This window comes from Heterodontus francisci, chromosome 16, assembly GCF_036365525.1.
Source record: "Heterodontus francisci isolate sHetFra1 chromosome 16, sHetFra1.hap1, whole genome shotgun sequence".
NCBI classification, from domain to species: domain Eukaryota; kingdom Metazoa; phylum Chordata; class Chondrichthyes; order Heterodontiformes; family Heterodontidae; genus Heterodontus; species Heterodontus francisci.
The window spans coordinates 103,119,687-103,136,715 of NC_090386.1; the positions used below are offsets into that span (position 1 = coordinate 103,119,687).

At 45.4% G+C, this 17,029-nt stretch overlaps 1 protein-coding gene across 1 annotated transcript in view; it reads right to left on the bottom strand.

The window, feature by feature from the left end:
- The window catches only part of ahcy (adenosylhomocysteinase), a 126,968-nt gene that overhangs the window by 24,371 nt on the left and 85,568 nt on the right, over positions 1-17,029 (bottom strand). Inside the window, exons 6-7 of the mRNA XM_068048757.1 lie at positions 12,272-12,359; positions 6,108-6,225 (exon numbers count right to left, since the gene is read on the bottom strand). Of these exons, the coding sequence (XP_067904858.1) occupies positions 6,108-6,225; positions 12,272-12,359 (206 nt within the window). The remainder of the gene's footprint in view (positions 1-6,107; positions 6,226-12,271; positions 12,360-17,029) is intronic.

Below are 17,029 nucleotides of genomic sequence, written 5' to 3' on the forward strand. Positions count from 1 at the left end.
TCAACCACAATGTGGGGGGAATCCTCGGTTGAGGAAAAAGATATCAGAAGTGCTGTCGTGAAAGGTTGCACCATCAGAGCAGAGATTTACGAAGAATACTGGGCCCCAAGAAAAAGCAAGATCAACCTACTAAAGACTCCACAGTGAGCTCAAAGAACTGTAATAAACTCTTCAGATATTGCCTCAAACCTTTCCACTTATTTTTTTCTTCTGCTCTTTTCTGTCCTTATCTGCGTGTATCGCATATGCATGCTAGGGGAAGGGGGGAATATTCCAGAAAGAAACCGAAGAGAGAGGTGAAGCAGCTTGAGTTAACTAGGGGGCGACAGAGTAACCCCAGTGAAAGCATGGCTAATATGGAGGCAGCACAATTCAGGGCTGGGTACAGAATTGTTAAAACTAGCTCATCTAATCCCAAAATTCAATGAGGAAGATGTGGGAGGAATTTTGTGTGTCTTTTGAGAAACAGGCAAGGCAGCTAAAATGGCCAGCTGAGACCTGGTCTCTTTTACTGCAAAGCAAGCTAACTGGAAAAGCCTATGAAGTTAATTCCCTGTTGCCAGCTGAGAGTTCATCAAATTATGAACTAACCAAAAAGGTTATCCTCGGGGCATATGAATTAGTACCTGAAGCCTATCGTCAGAAGTTTAGAACCCTCAAAAAGCAAGTTAATCAAACTTATCTGGACTTGAAAACAGTAAACAGCTGGCTTTTGACCAGCAGCTGAGGGCTCTTAAAGTACAGCTCAGCTATGAAAATCTCAGGGAAGTAGTTCTGTTAGAGAAATGTAAAAACTCTCTCCTACTCTCAAGACCCATGTATAGGAGCAGTGGGTTCAGAGAGCCCGGCAAGCAGCCGTTCTGCTGATGAGTTTACTTTAATTCATAAGTCGACTTCCCAGGGCAGAAACTTTCTTAATCACACTCACAAATCCGAAAAGGACAAAGGGTGGGGAGGTGATAGAAGCCCAGGTAATCCTGGGAGAGAAAAGAAAGCAGGAGACACAGGGGGCCCTCCTCCAGCCCAAAGGAAAGGTGCTGCGAGCAAGAGTGAGACCCGGAGACCTGCGTGCTTCCATTGTAATAATGCAGGGCATTTAAAAGCTGACTGATATAAACTAAAGGGAAAACCGATAGGGTGAAATCAGGGCACACGAGCTCAGTGAACATAGGACCGTGATGGAAAGCACAGCATAACAAGCTGTAGCTTTAACTGCAGTAAAGGTGCAACCCAGGAAGCTTACTACAACCAGTGCAGGAAAAGTTAATAGGATTCCTGAAGGCTCTCAGAGTTTTGTGTTTGAAGGGAAAGTAACCCCATACCCCTCAAGTGGGGCCAGCAAGCCCATAGTAATTCTCAGGGGCACAGGAGCCACTAGTTCCCTTTACAGTCAGAGTTATACAGCACAGAAACAGGCCCTTCGGCCCATCGTGTCCGTACCGACCATCAAGCACCTAACTATTCTAATCCCATTTTCCAGTACTTGGCCCGTAGCCTTGTATGCTATGGCATTTCAAGTGCTCATCTAAATACTTCTTAAATGTTGTGAAAATTCCTGCTCTTCAGGCAGTGCGTTCCAGATTCCAACCACCCTCTGGGTGAAAAAAATGTTTCCTCAAATCCCCTCTAAACCTCCTGCCCCCTTACCTTAAATCTAAGCCCCCTGGCTATTGACCCTTCTGCTAGGGGAAAAAGGTTCTTCCTATCTAACCTATCAATGCCCCTCATAATTTTGTATACCTCAATCACGTCTACCCTCAGCCTTCTCTGCTATAAGGAAAACAACCTTAGCCTTTTCAATCTCGACATAGCTGAAATGCTCCAGCCCAGGCAACATCCTGGTGAATCTCCTCTGCACCCTCTCTAGTGCAATCACATCCTTCCTATAGTGTGGCGACCAGAACCGTACACAGTACTCCAGCTGTCACCTGACTAGCGTTTTATGCAGCTCCATCATAACCTCCCTGCTCTTATATTCTATGCCTCGGCTGATAAAGGCAAGTATCCCATATGCCTTCCTAACCACCTTATCTACCTGTGCTGCTGCCTTCAGTGATCGATGGACAAGTACGCCAGGATCCTTCTGACCTTCTATACTTCCTAGGGTCCTACCATCCATTGTATATTCCCTTGCCTTGTTAGTCCTCCCAAAATGCATCACTCCACACATCTCAGGATTAAATTCCATTTGCCACTGCTCCACCCATCTTACCAGCCCATCTATATCATCCTGTAATCTAAAGTTTTCCTGCTCACTATTTACGACACCACCAATTTTCATGTCATCTGCGAACTTACTGATCATACCTCCTATATTCACGTCTAAATCGTCAATGTACACTACAAACAGCAAGGGTCCCAGCACCGAACCCTGCTATACACCACTGGTCACAGGCTTCCATCGCAAAAACAACCCTCGACCATCACCCTCTGCCTCCTGCCACTAAGCCAATTTTGGATCCACTTTGCCAAATTGCCCTGGATCCCGTGGGAAAAGGCCTGACCTTTTCCCCAGAGAGTGCAGTGAACACCAGAATGGTGGTGAATGGTATTGGAGGGCAGTGTATGCCTGTACCTGTACAATGGGTGCACCTGGAGTGCGAACTAGTTTCGGGACCGGTGACCGTAGAAATTGTCTCACTTTGCCTGTGGATGGGGTTGACCTGCACCTAGGTAATGATCTGGCAAGGGTGATGGTGGTAAGCCCCCCCAGTAGTAAGAAAGAAAGACTGCAGGAGGTCAGATAGACAGGGCAGTGGCAGGAGATGGTCCCTTGCAGTTTCCCTGACTGTGTAGTGGATCAGGCCATGATCAAACCAGCTCCCCCAGAGGAGACTGCATTGGCACTGCAGGTAGATGACCATGATGTCTGCCCGTCTGAGACTTTCTGTGGAAAGTTAGGAGACCCAGGGAATAAATTAAATGGATTTCCCGTAGCTGAGGCTCAGCGAGCCGACCCAGTATTGCGAGAGTTAGCACAGGCTGCTCAGTCTGAAAGTGAAGCAGAGGGAGTCCCTGATTGCTACTATTTAAAAAATGAGGTACTGAAGAGGAAATGGAGTTCTCCTCACAGATCTGAGAGGAAGGAGTGGGCAGTAATTCACAAGTTATTGGCGCCACAGAGGTACCAGGGATAAATATTAAGAAGGGCCCATGAGAATATAGTGGCTGTACATGCCGGTATACGAAAGAACAAAGGCCTGATAAGGCAGCAGTTTGACAGGCCAAAACTCCACAAAGATGTGGTGGAGTACTGCAGGAGTTGCCACATGTGCCAGGTTGAGGGGATTAAAGGCCTGCTATCCGACCCGAACCAGACGACGTGCGAGTTCGAGTCGGGTCCGGACATACACGGTAAGGGCTCTGCTGCGAAGTATTGAAATATTTCACCAAAAAAAAAACGTACCTGGGTTTTTTCCCCGACCAGAGCAGGCCTTTAGAGGGATACCCCAACCTACAGTGAAAGCTGCACCCCTAAGTCCTGTACCAGTGTTAGGTGAACCCTCCAGCAGAGGGCTGGTGAATTGTAAGGAACCCCTTGTGAGAACAAAAGGGGCCTGGCAGGCATATTGCTGGTGAAAGTTTAGAAAGAGAAGGGGAAAAAGTGAACAAGGAAATCTGGGAGGAATCCCAGATGAAAACCCCTACTGTCTGGTCAGCCAACCCTGAAAAATGTGAAACGTTAGACCCCACATCCTCCCAGAGTTGCTAACAGCATTTACAGGAACCTGCAGAGACAAAGAGGGAACTCTAGGGGGCACAGAAACTGTGATGGTGATGCCTCACCTAGTCGATGTGCCACATGAGCGTGCAGTCAAGTCTGCACAAATACCTACAGGCAGGGGTGTCCCAGAGAACGAAGGGGAGATTAACAAAGAATTCTGCCCCACAGTCAGAGATAAAGGAACCACCCTTCAAGAAGGAGATAGATATATTTCTTAATGCCAACGGGATCAAGGGATATGGGGAAAAAAGCAGGAACAGGGTACTGAATTAGACGATCAGCCATGATCTTTTCTGAATGGCGGAACAGGCCTGAAGGACCGAATGGCCTACCCCTGCTCCTATTTTCTATGTTTTACTCATCCCCTGAAGTCAAAAGTCTTTGCATGACTCAGCAAAGCACTGAGTGTGTGTTCAGGATAGACCCGCCCACTACTGAAAAAAAAAATGGCCTCAACAGGAACCAAGACCCTAGGCAGTCATGGAAATGGGCAAACTGAAGAAAAGCTTCCCCAAAGAACCACATGTTTACTGGGATGCCAAAAAGTGGAAATTAAAGCAGCGCTGGCACCCGAAAAGACAATTTTAATACGCTTTAGGATTCATGAATGAATGAGAGAAATACATGGTTTTCTGTGTCATATATATGTCTCTCAACCCTTTTAATGAAATGCGCCTTTTTTTTCCAAATCGATTTAATTCCCCTGGATGTGGAGGTGTCATGCAAGCCCCTACCCGCTAAGAATGAGGCACATTAATTTCGCCACATGGACATTAAACTTCAAATTGTTGCAGGCAAGAGGGCCTATTACAAGGAATTGCCAGGCCCCTATCCAGAAAAACATTTTTGCATACTAGCAGACAGTGTTGGAACAAAGGAACCAGTCCCAGCTCGCAATACACAGAAGAGACGTGGTCAGACCAGTTTAGTCAGATGACTGACTGTTAGAGTTTTGAACTGAATTTTAAATTGGAGAAACAGTGTTTGAAGACAGAAAGCTCCTGGCTTGAGAACATCTCTCTCCTGTCTGATCCCATCTCTTTCTCACGGAATTGAAACCCACTGAAGACACATGAACCCCAAGAGAGAAAAGTCTCCTACAGCGAACAAGGTTTAAGAATAATACTGGGCCACAACAAAAAACAAGAGCAACCTACAAAAGGACTCTACAGTGAGCCTGAAGAACCGTAACAAACTCTTCAGATATTGCCTCAAACCTTTCCACTTATTTTTTTCTTCTCTTTTCTGTCCCGATCAGCATGTATCGCGTATGCATGCTAGCATGGGCACATCGTGTATCTGTAGGCGTTAACCAAATTAGAGTTTAAGTTTAAATAAATTTCAATTTTCTTTAAACCTAAGGAAGCCTGTTTGTGCTCATTTATTTGCCTTATAATTGGAAAGCGGTGAGCAAGGATACACCAAGGAGGAGCTCAGAACACGGTGTGTTTAAAATTAAATCCTGTTACAGTAAGACCAGGTGAAGGCTGTAAGAGACCCCAAGACACCTTTCGCACCTGGACGTAACAATAAAAAGAACAGTGGTCCTAATACCAATCCCTAGGGAACACTATATACAAAAGCAAAATACAGTGGATGCTAGAAACCTGAAAAAAAGCCAGAAAATGCTGGAAATACTCAGGTCAGGCAGAACCTGGGAGAAAGAAACAAGAGTTAAGATTGCAGGTTGATGACCTTTTGTCGACCAGAAACGGTTCCATTGTACACGTTCCTGAAAAACGACAGTTCTCCACTACTGGCAAAGGTTAGAAATGTAATAGGTTTTAAGCAAATAAAGCAGGGGTGGGGCAAAAGATAACACAAGGGAAGTGTTAATAGGATAGAGGGTCACAGAGAATAACTCAGTAGGTCTGGCAGCATCTGTGGAGCGAGAAGCAGAATTGATGGGGCTGTTCATTATTCCATCATTTCACATCCTCTCTGCACTAACGCTTTGTCTTTTACCACACCATTAGCCTCTGCTCCATGATCTTCTGGTCCAGTCAAACACGATTTGTCTTGAACAAATTCTTTCTGACTTGCATTTACTAGCCCATACTCTAAATGCCCATTAATTTTGGGCTGGCAGATTAATCCATGCAGCTCAGTGCTTTGAGCATTGTGATGCTGCCATTACAAACTGACCTCAGCACCATCTTCTGCTGCTCCCATAACTCTCAGTGGGAAAAGAGCACCCTCTAGTGGGCCAGCATGACACTGTCATCTCCTCCCTTATGATCTATAGGTTACGATCACCATCTTGGTACCAAATTAGGGCCAGTTTCCGCTGACAGTCTGGAATCAACAGGAACTGGATTAGAGCTACACAAACCAATTTCACAGTTGAAGCTCTGTGGTAAGATCAGCTGAGTTAGTCACCTACCTGGGGTTTAATGTTCACTTTCTTGGCTGTGTTTTTGTTCAGCCATTTCACATCCAGCTCAATATCAAAATGACCAATGTTACAAACGATGGAGTCATCTTTCATTTCTTGAAAGTGCCTGAGTGGGGAAGGGGCAAAGGCAAAAAGGGAACAAAGGAATGGGGAAAAATACCAAAGCATTCATCAGGATTGAGGCAATTTAAACAATTAGACTGTTCATTGATGATGGAACTGCTGCTTGAACAAAGAGCAAGAGTTAGGAGCTACTAAAATTTTGTCAGATGGCCAAATAAACTGCTTTTAGTCAGTTCGACACCAATACTGATCACTCTTTATCGAAAGTCAGGCAATGTGACAGCAGGTCCTCTCCTCTCCGGTGAGAGAGGAGGCCTCTCAGTCACAATATCTGGCTATTCGGTTGCCTGCTCTGGACAATCTGAACAACAGATGCAGGAGTTGTACAACCACTAAAGCCAGGTTTTATTTGCGCCAAAATGCATTGGCACAGCGGAAATGCAATGGAATGGTTCAAGCTGAGACTAGAGATCATTGCGTCTTTTACTCACCAATAATCTGCTTACGTTTTTCAGCTGTTGTGTGGGTAATGAAGGTCCCAAAATGGCAGACAGGAAATGTTTATCCACCACATTGTTTTAGAACAAGCATGGTGACCTTTGCTTCAAACTGAAGCAACTGTTCAGTCCTTTATCTGCAAAGGGCCCAACGCATGCTGGAGGTTCCAGTGCAACCTTGGTTTTCTCCAAGACAGCCAGCCCTATTTTGAGAAATACTCGGAAACCAGACTTGGGGATCACCAGCAACAAAGAGAAATAACCTACCATGATGTGCAGCCGAGAGAAGCAACAGTTTCCCTTGCAATCACACTAAAAACGACCCTGTCTATCATCCCCACTTACCCAGCTCCCCCGCCTACCCCAACATCCCTCATCAACACTGCTTCCAGTACAAGACCCCCAATCACTCCGACGGGAATGCAACAGCAGAGCAAATGGAGGGTGCATATTCACAAATCCTTCAAGGTGGCAGACAAAGCTGATATACAGGTTCAGAAAGTGTATGGGATACTTAGCTTTGTAAATAGGGACACTGAATGCCAAAACAGTAAGTCATGCTAAACCGTCACAAATTTCTGGTTAGACCTCAGCTGGAGTATTGTGGACAAGTCTAGGCACCACATTTCAGGAAGGATATCAAAGGCTTGGAGAGGGCACAGAGGAAGTTTACCAGGATGATACCAGGGATGGTACATGGTTAGTTACATGCAGCGGCGACAGGGAGAGTGAGGTGGCAGCTGGGTAAGTGAGTTTCAACTTATATAAACTTACCTTTTTGTTTCGGCAGTTTCTTTTTGCAGCGGCGACAGGGAGAGCGAGGTGGCAGCTGGGTAAGTAAGTCCTATATATTTGGGCAACGGCTGAACCCGAGACACTACACCTGTAGTGTCTCCCACCCGCCCTCCTCCTCCAACCAAAAAAAAAGGACTCGGTGGTGTGTAGATAAGGTAAGGCCTTTTCTATTTCTTTTTTTTTCCGTGTGATTGATAAAAACTTTTCGTTCCCTTTTCATTTATCTAAGTTAAGACTAAGTTAAGCTTAAGATTAAAAATGGCAGGAAATCTCAGACCTGTGTTATGCTCCTCTTGCTCAATGTGGGAGCTCAGGGACACGGCTGATGTCCCTGAATCCTTCACGTGCTGGAAGTGTGTCCAGCTGCAGCTCTTGTTAGACCGCATGACGGCTCTGGAGCTGCGGATGGACTCACTTTGGAGCATCCGCGATGCTGAGGAGGTCGTGGATAGCACGTTTAGCGAATTGGTCACACCGCAGATTAGGATTGCTGAGGGAGAAAGGGAATGGGTGACCAAATGGCAGAGAAAGAGCAGGAAGGCAGCGCAGGAGTCCCCTGCGGTCATCTCCCTCCAAAACAGGTATACCGTTTTGGATACTGATGGGGGAGATGGCTCACCAGGGGAAGACAGCAGTAGCCAGGTTCATGGCACGGTGGCTGGCTCTGCTGTTCAGAAGGGCGGGAAAAAAAGTGGAAGGGCTATAGTCATAGGGGATTCGATTGTAAGGGGAGTAGATAGGCGGTTCTGTGGTCGAAAACGAGGCTCCCGAATGGTATGTTGCCTCCCAGGTGCACGGGTCAGGGATGTCTCAGATCGGCTGCAGAACATTCTGAAGGGGGAGGGTGAACAGCCAGTTGTCGTTGTGCACATAGGCACCAATGATATAGGTAAAAAACGGGATGAGGTCCTACAAGCAGAACTTAGGGAGTTAGGAGCCAAGTTAAAAAGTAGGACCTCAGAGGTAGTAATCTCCGGATTGCTACCAGTGCCACGTGATAGTCAGAGTAGAAATGAAAGAATAGTCAGGATGAATGCGTGGCTTGAGAGATGGTGCAGGATGGAGGGGTTCAGATTTTTGGGACATTGGGACCGGTTCTGGGGGAGGTGGGACTATTACAAATTGGACGGTCTACACCTGGGCCGGACTGGAACCAATGTGCTTGGGAGTGCTTTTGCTAACGCTGTTGGGGAGGGTTTAAACTAATGTGGCAGGGGGATGGGAACCAAATGAGGAGGTCAGTGGACAGTAAGGAGGTAGTAACTAAAGCCTGTAAGGAACTAGATAATGAAGTCAGCGTGACTAAGGGAAAGAGTAGGCAGGGAGCAGATGATGAACGCAAAGGGACTGGTGGTCTGAGGTGCATTTGTTTTAATGCAAGAAGTGTAGTAGGTAAGGAAGATGAACTTAGGGCTTGGATTAGTACCTGGGAGTATGATGTTATTGCTATTACTGAGACTTGGTTGAGGGAAGGGCATGATTGGCAACTAAATATCCCAGGATATCGATGCTTCAGGCGGGATAGAGAGGGAGGTAAAAGAGGTGGAGGAGTTGCATTACTGGTCAAAGAGGATATCACAGCTGTGCTGAAGGAGGGCACTATGGAGGACTCGAGCAGTAAGGCAATATGGGCAGAACTCAGAAATAGGAAGGGTGCGGTAACAATGTTGGGGCTGTACTACAGGCCTCCCAACAGCGAGCGTGAGATAGAGGCACAAATATGTAAACAGATTATGGAAAGATGTAGGAGCAACAGGGTGGTGGTGATAGGAGATGTTAATTTTCCCAACATTGACTGGGATTCACTTATTGTTAGAGGTCTAGATGGAGCAGAATTTGTAAGGAGCATCCAGGAGGGTTTTCTAGAGCAGTATGTAAATAGTCCAACTCGGGAAGGGGCCATACTGGACCTGGTGTTGGGAAATGAGCCCGGCCAGGTGGTTGACGTTTCAGTAGGGGACTACTTTGGGAATAGTGATCACAATTCCGTAAGTTTTAGAATACTCATGGACAAAGACGAGAGTGGTCCCAAAGGAAGAGTGCTAAATTGGGGGAAGGCCAACTACACCAAAATTCGGCAGGAGCTGGGGAATGTAGATTGGGAGCAGCTGTTTGAAGGTAAATCCACATTTGATATGTGGGAGGCTTTTAAAGAGAGGTTGATTAGTGTGCAGGAGAGACATGGTCCTGTGAAAATGAGGGATAGAAATGGCAAGATTAGGGAACGATGGATGACAGGTGAAATTGTGAAACTAGCTAAGAGGAAAAAAGAAGCATACATAAGGTCTAGGTGGCTGCTTTGGAAGAATATCGTGAATGTAGGACCAATCTGAAACCAGGAATTAAGAGGGCTAAAAGGGGTCATGAAGTATCTTTAGCAAACAGGGATAAGGAAAATCCCAAAGCCTTTTATTCATATATAAGGAGCAACAGGGTAACTAGAGAAAGGATTGGCCCACTCAAGGACAAAGGAGGAAAATTATGCGTGGAGTCAGAGAAAATGGGTGAGATTCTAAACGAGTACTTTGCATCGGTATTCACCGAGGAGAGGGACATGACGGATGTTGAGGTTAGGGATAGATGTTTGATTACTCTAGGTCAAGTCAGCATAAGGAGGGAGGAAGTGTTGGGTATTCTAAAAGGCATTAAGGTGGATAAGTCCCCAGGTCCAGATGGGATCTATCCCAGGTTTCTGTGGGAAGCGAGAGAGGAAATAGCTGGGGCCTTAACAGATATCTTTGCAGCATCCTTAAACATGGGTGAGATCCCGGAGGACTGGAGAATTGCTAATGTTGTCCCCTTGTTTAAGAAGGGTAGCAGGGATAATCCAGGTAATTATAGACCGGTGAGCCTGACGTCAGTGGTAGGGAAGCTGCTGGAGAAGATACTGAGGGATAGGATCTATTGCCATTTGGAAGAAAATGGGCTTATCAGTGATAGGCAACATGGTTTTGTGCAGGGAAGGTCATGTCTTACCAACTTAATAGAATTCTTTGAGGAAGTGACAAAGTTGATTGATGAGGGAAGGGCTGTAGATGTCATATACATGGACTTCAGTAAGGCGTTTGATAAAGGTTCCCCATGGTAGGTTGATGGAGAAAGTGAAGTCGCATGGGGTCCAGGGTGTACTAGCTAGATGGATAAAGAACTGGCTGGGCAACAGGAGACAGAGAGTAGCAGTGGAAGGGAGTTTCTCAAAATGGAGACGTGTGACCAGTGGTGTTCCACAGGGATCCGTGCTGGGACCACTGTTGTTTGTGATATACATAAATGATTTGGAGGAAAGTATAAGTGGTCTGATTAGCAAGTTTGCAGACGACACTAAGATTGGTGGAGTAGCAGATAGTGAAGGGGACTGTCAGAGAATACAGCAGAATATAAATAGATTGGAGAGTTGGGCAGAGAAATGGCAGATGGAGTTCAATCCGGGCAAATGCGAGGTGATGCATTTTGGAAGATCCAATTCAAGAGTGAATTATACAATAAATGGAAAAGTCCTGGGAAAAATTGATGGACAGAGAGATTTGGGTGTTCAGGTCCATTGTTCCCTGAAGGTGGCAACGCAGGTCAATAGAGTGGTCAAGAAGGCATACGGCATGCTTTCCTTCATCGGACGGGGTATTGAGTACAAGAGTTGGCAGGTCATGTTACAGTTGTATAAGACTTTGGTTCGGCCACATTTGGAATACTGCGTGCAGTTCTGGTCGCCACATTACCAAAAGGATGTAGATGCTTTGGGGAGGGTGCAGAGGAGATTCACCAGGATGTTGCCTGGTATGGAGGGCACTAGCTATGAAGAGAGGTTGAGTAGATTAGGATTATTTTCATTAGAAAGACGGAGGTTGAGGGGGGACCTGATTGAGGTGTACAAAATCATGAGAGGTATAGACAGGGTGGATAGCAAGAAGCTTTTTCCTCAGAGTGGGGGATTCAATTACAGGGGGTCACGAGTTCAAAGTGAAAGGGGAAAGGTTTAGGGGGGATATGCGTGGAAAGTTCTTTACGCAGAGGGTGGTGGGTGCCTGGAACGCGTTGCCAGCGGAGGTGGTAGACGCGGGCACGATAGCGTCTTTTAAGATGTATCCAGACAGATACATGAATGGGCAGGAAGCAAAGAGATACAGACCCTTAGAAAATAGGCGACAGGTTTAGATAGAGGATCTGAATCGGCGCAGGCTTGGAGGGCCGAAGGGCCTGTTCCTGTGCTGTAATTTTCTTTGTTCTTTGACACTAGAAAAGCTTGGGATTGTTCTCCTTCAAGCAGAGAAGGTTAAGGGGAGATCAGGCTTGGAGAGGGCACAGAGGAAGTCTACCAGGATGATATCAGGGATGGTACATGGTTAGTTATATGGAGACACTAGAAAAGCTTGGGATTGTTCTCCTTCAAGCAGAGAAGGTTAAAATTAAGAGATTTTGATAAAGCAAACAAGGAGAAACGGTTTCCTCTGGCAAGTGGGTCAGTTAGCTGCAGTCATAGATTTAAAATAATTGGCAAAAACTACAGGGGAAATTAGGAGAAATTTTTCCCGAGGGTTATGATGATTTGGAACACACTGCCTGAAAGGGTGGTGGAAGCAGATTCCATGGAAACTTTCAAAAGATAATTGGACACATACTTGAAGAGGATTAATTTGCAGGGTTCTGGTGAGAAAGCTGAAGTGTGGAACTAAATTGGATACAGAGTCAACACAGGCATGGCAGGCTGATTGGTTACCTGTGATCCAATGAGTTACTCAGGTGAAACCAACATTGGGCCAACTGAAAAAAAATCAAGAGTTCAGTGCCAGCCATTCTTACCGTCCCACAATGATATCTTTGCAGCCAGTTGTTGTCACAAAGATATTTCCCTCTTTACATGCTTCGTCCATGGTCGTAACCTCATAACCTACAAGATAAAATGAGTTGGATAACTTACACAAGGGCCAGAAACAATGAGGCAAAGATGCAGCCCAAGGGCTTTTAGTTGGCAAAGCTCAGCAACTGGACTAGCCCAAGTCTCGGTTACTGTCGTTCTATTAAGTCCTTAATCCCTCAATTTAAGCTACTGTGGGAGGAGGGAGGGAAGAAGAGATGAAAAAGGCATTCTATTCCTTGGATTCAGATCTAGTACAAAGAGGAATTTCTCAGTCTGTGGCTTTCATACAAAATGTTAACACTTCACAGCTGCCTGAAACTTTCTGCTTGAGATTATCAACATTTAACTCAAGGGCACTAGGTACAGTGCATGTGGGGAATAGGAACTGCATTACACTGGGGCAGGAGGGCATAATGTGACTCTGCGGCTGAGCTACATTGCTGGGAAAGAGTAGGCAGAGTTTCCATTTCACTTCCAATTTTTCAAACGGGATTGAAAGGGAGGCGTTAATATTGGTTAAGGAAACATCACAACTGGGGCGGCACAGTGGCGCAGTGGTTAGCACCGCAGCCTCACAGCTCCAGCGACCCGGGTTCGATTCTGGGTTCTCCCTGTGACTGCGTGGGTTTCCGCCAGGTGCTCCGGTTTCCTCCCACAGCCAAAGACTTGCAGGTTGATAGGTAAATTGGCCTTTGTAAATTGCCCCTAGTGTAGGTAGGTGGTAGGAGAGTTGTGGGGATGTGGTAGGGAATATGGGATTAATATAGGATTAGTATAAAATGGGTGGTTGATGGTCAGCACAGACTCGGTGGGCTGAAGGGCCTGTTTCAGTGCTGTATCTCTAAATAAATAAATAAAACTGAGGAGGGATGATATGCTAATAGGATAACCAAATAAGGTCATATGGGTGGAACTAAAGAACAAAAAAGGGGCAATCACACTGCTGGAATTATACCATAGACTCTCAACAGTCAAAGGGAGAAAGAGCAGCAAATATGTAGGTAAATAGCACAGAAGTACAAAAACAAATGGGGCAGTAAGAGTAGGGAATTTCAAATACCCCAATATCAACTGGGATAAAAATCAATGCAAAAAGGTATAGAGGGCACAGAATACTTTAAATGCATTCAGAAGAACTTTTAGCCAGTATGTAGCAACCCCAACAAGAGAAGAGACAGTTCTAGACTTAGATTTAGGAAATGAAACTGGGCAGTTGGAAGGGATATTAGTGGGAGAGCATTTTGGCTGTGATCATATAATTCAGTTAGAGCTAATACAGTTATGCAAAGGACAAAGATAGACTAGGAGTAACATTTTTAATTGAAGAAAGGCCAATTTTACCAAGCCGAGATGTGATTTGGTGAAAGTGATAATCAGCTACTTGAAGGCAAATCAGTGTCAGAGCAGTGGGAGGCATTCAATGAGGAGATAGCGAGAGTTCAGAACAAATATGTTCCCACAAGAAGGGTGGGACTCACAAATCGACTCTGCTTTGGATGTCAAAGAGCATACAAGGGAGGATAAGGCAAAAAAAGTGTCAGATACCGAGGGCTCAATACTGCAGAAAGCCTAGCATAGCAAGTGCAGGGATGAAATTAAAAGGGAAAATTAGGAAAGCAAAGAGAGGGCATGAAAAAATGCTGGCAAGTAAAATCAAGGAAAATTAAAAGAGGTGTTATAAATACATAAAGATCAAGCGGATAACTAAGAAAAGAATAGGGCCCATTAGAGACCAAAAAGGGCAACGTGTGTGGAGGAGGAAGACTCGAGCCTAGTTCTTACCGAATACTTTGTGTTTGTTTTCACAAAAGACGGCGATGCAGACATTGTAGTTAAGGAGGAGCAGTGTTTTATAATGATCCTGAGAAGCACCTTGGGCGTTTCATTACTCTAAAAGGTGCTACATGAATATAAGTTATGTGAAATATTGGATAGGATAAACAGTGAGGGGGAAAATATAACATCTTTGAAAGTAGATAAATGGTTAGGCCCAGATTAAATGTATTGCAGGCTAAGAGAAGCAAGTGAGGAAATAGCAGAAGGTCTGATCATTTTTCAATCCTCTCTAGCTATGGGATTGGTGCTGAAGGACTGGCAGACTGATAACTAGTGTTGCTTAAAAAGGAGGAAACGATTGGCCAAATAATTACAGGCCAGTCAGCCTAACCTTGGTGGTGCGCAAGTTATTGGGAAACTTATGTACCGTCATTTAGAAAGGCACAGATTAATCAAGGGCAGTCAGTATGGATTTGTTTTATTTATTTATTTAGAGATACAGCACTGAAACAGGCCCTTCGGCCCACCGAGTCTGTGCCGACCAACAACCACCCATTTATACTAACCCTACAGTAATCCCATATTCCCTACCTCCTACTTACACTAGGGGCAATTTACAATGGCCAATTTACCTATGGGAAGGTCGTGTCTACCTCGATGGAGTTTTTTTTTTTGAGTAATGAGTGTCGATGGGGGTAGCACGTTTGATATCGGGAACATCAGCACAGTGGTAATGTTACTGGACTAGTAATCCAGAGGCCTGGAGGAATGCTCTGGAGATAAGAGTTCAACTCCCACCACAGCAGCTGGAGGAATTTAAATTCAATTAATTAATAAATCTGGAATAAAATGCTAGTCTCAGTAATAATAATCATGAGACTACCAGATTCTTATAAAAACACATCTGGTTCACTAATGTCCTTCAGGGAAGAAAATCTGCCATCCTTACCCTTACATGTGACTCCAGATCTACAGGAATGTGATAGACTCTCAACTGCCCTCTCTAATGGCCTAGAAAACCACTCGGTTGCATCAAACCACTACAGAAAAGTTGAATAAAACCAGATGGACCACCCAGCATTAACCTAGCCACTGGAAAGGACAAAGGCATTCCCTTTCCAGTCAACCATGCAAAGTCGATCTCACTAACATCTGGGAACTTGTACCAAAGTTGGCAGAGGTGTTCCACAAATGTGTCAAGGAACAACCTGAAACAGTCATACTAATGGAATCATACCTCATCACCAAAGTCCCAGACTCTTCCATCCCCCTCCCTGGTTATGTGCTGTCCCACCAGCAGGACAGACCCGCCAGACATTGCAGCACAGAGGTACACAGTGAAGATGGAGTGGCCCTGGCAGCATACAACATTGACTCTGGACCCCATGAAGTCTCATGGCATCAGGTCAAACATGGGCAAGAAAAACCTGATTACCATCTACTGCCATCCCTCAGTTGATGGATCAGTATTCCTCCATGTTGAACACCACTTGAAAGAAGCATTGAGGGTAGCAAGGGCACAGAATGTAATCTGGTTGGGGGATTTCAAAGGTCATAGAGTCGTACAGCATAGAAACAGGCCCTTCGGCCCAACCCGTCCATGCCGACCATAATGCCGATCTATACTAAACCCACCTGCCTGAATTAATTCCATATCCCTCTATGCCTTTCTCATTCTTAAATGTTGCTACTGTTCCTGCCTCCACCACCTCCTCAGGCAGCTCAGTCCAGATACCAACTATTCTGTGTGTGAAAAATTTACCCCTTTGATCCCCTTTAAACCTCCTCCCTCTCACCTTAAATCTATGCCCTCTAGTTTTAGCCACCCCTACCATGGGAAACAGACTCTAGCTATCTACCCTATCTCTGCCTCAATTTTATATACCTCTATCATGTCCCCTCTCAGCCTCCTTCGCTCCAGGGAAAACAGATCCAGACTATCCAATCTCTCTTTATAACTCAAGCCCTCCAAACCAGGCAACATCCTTGTGAATCTTTTCTGCACCCTCTCTAGCTTAATCACATCTTTCCTGTAGTGCGGCGACCAGAACTGCACACAGTACTCCAAATGCGGCCTAACCAATGTTATGTACAACTGTCACATGACATCCCTTCTCTTGTACTCAATGCCTCGGCCGATGAAGGCAAGCATGCCATATGCCTTCTTCACCATCCTGTCTACCTGTGTTGCCACTTTCAGGGAACTATGTACTTGCGCCCCAAGATCTCTCTGCTCAATAACACTCCCCAGGGCCCTGCCATTCACTGTATATGTCCTGCCCTGGCTTAACTTCCCAAAATGCATCACTTCGCACTTGTCTGCATTAAATTCCATTTGCCAATCCCTTGCTCACTTTCCCAGTTGATCTATATCAAATTTTGAAAGACATGAGGACAGATAAGTCCCCGGGCAAGACGGGATATACCCAAGGATATTAAGGGAAGTGAGGGAAGAGATTGCCGCACCTTTGGCGATGATCTTTGCGTCCTCACTGTCCACTGGAGTAGTACCAGATGACTAGAGGGTGGCAAATGTTATTCCCTTGTTCAAGAAAGGGAATAGGGATAACCCTGGGAATTATAGACCAGTCAGTCTTACGTCGGTAGTGGGCAAATTATTGGAGAGGATTCTGAGAGACAGGATTTATGATTATTTGGAAAAGAATAGTTTGATTAGAGACAGTCAGCATGGCTTTGTGAGGGGCAGGTCATGCCTCACAAGCCTTATTGAATTCTTTGAAGATGAGACAAAACACGTTGATGAAGGAAGAGCAGTGGATGTGGTGTATATGGATTTTAGCAAGGCGTTTGATAAGGTTCCCCATGGTAGGCTCATTCAGAAAGTAAGGAGGCATGGGATTCAGGGAAAGTTGGCTGTCTGGATACAGAATTGGCTGGCCCATAGAAGACAGAGGGTGGTAGTA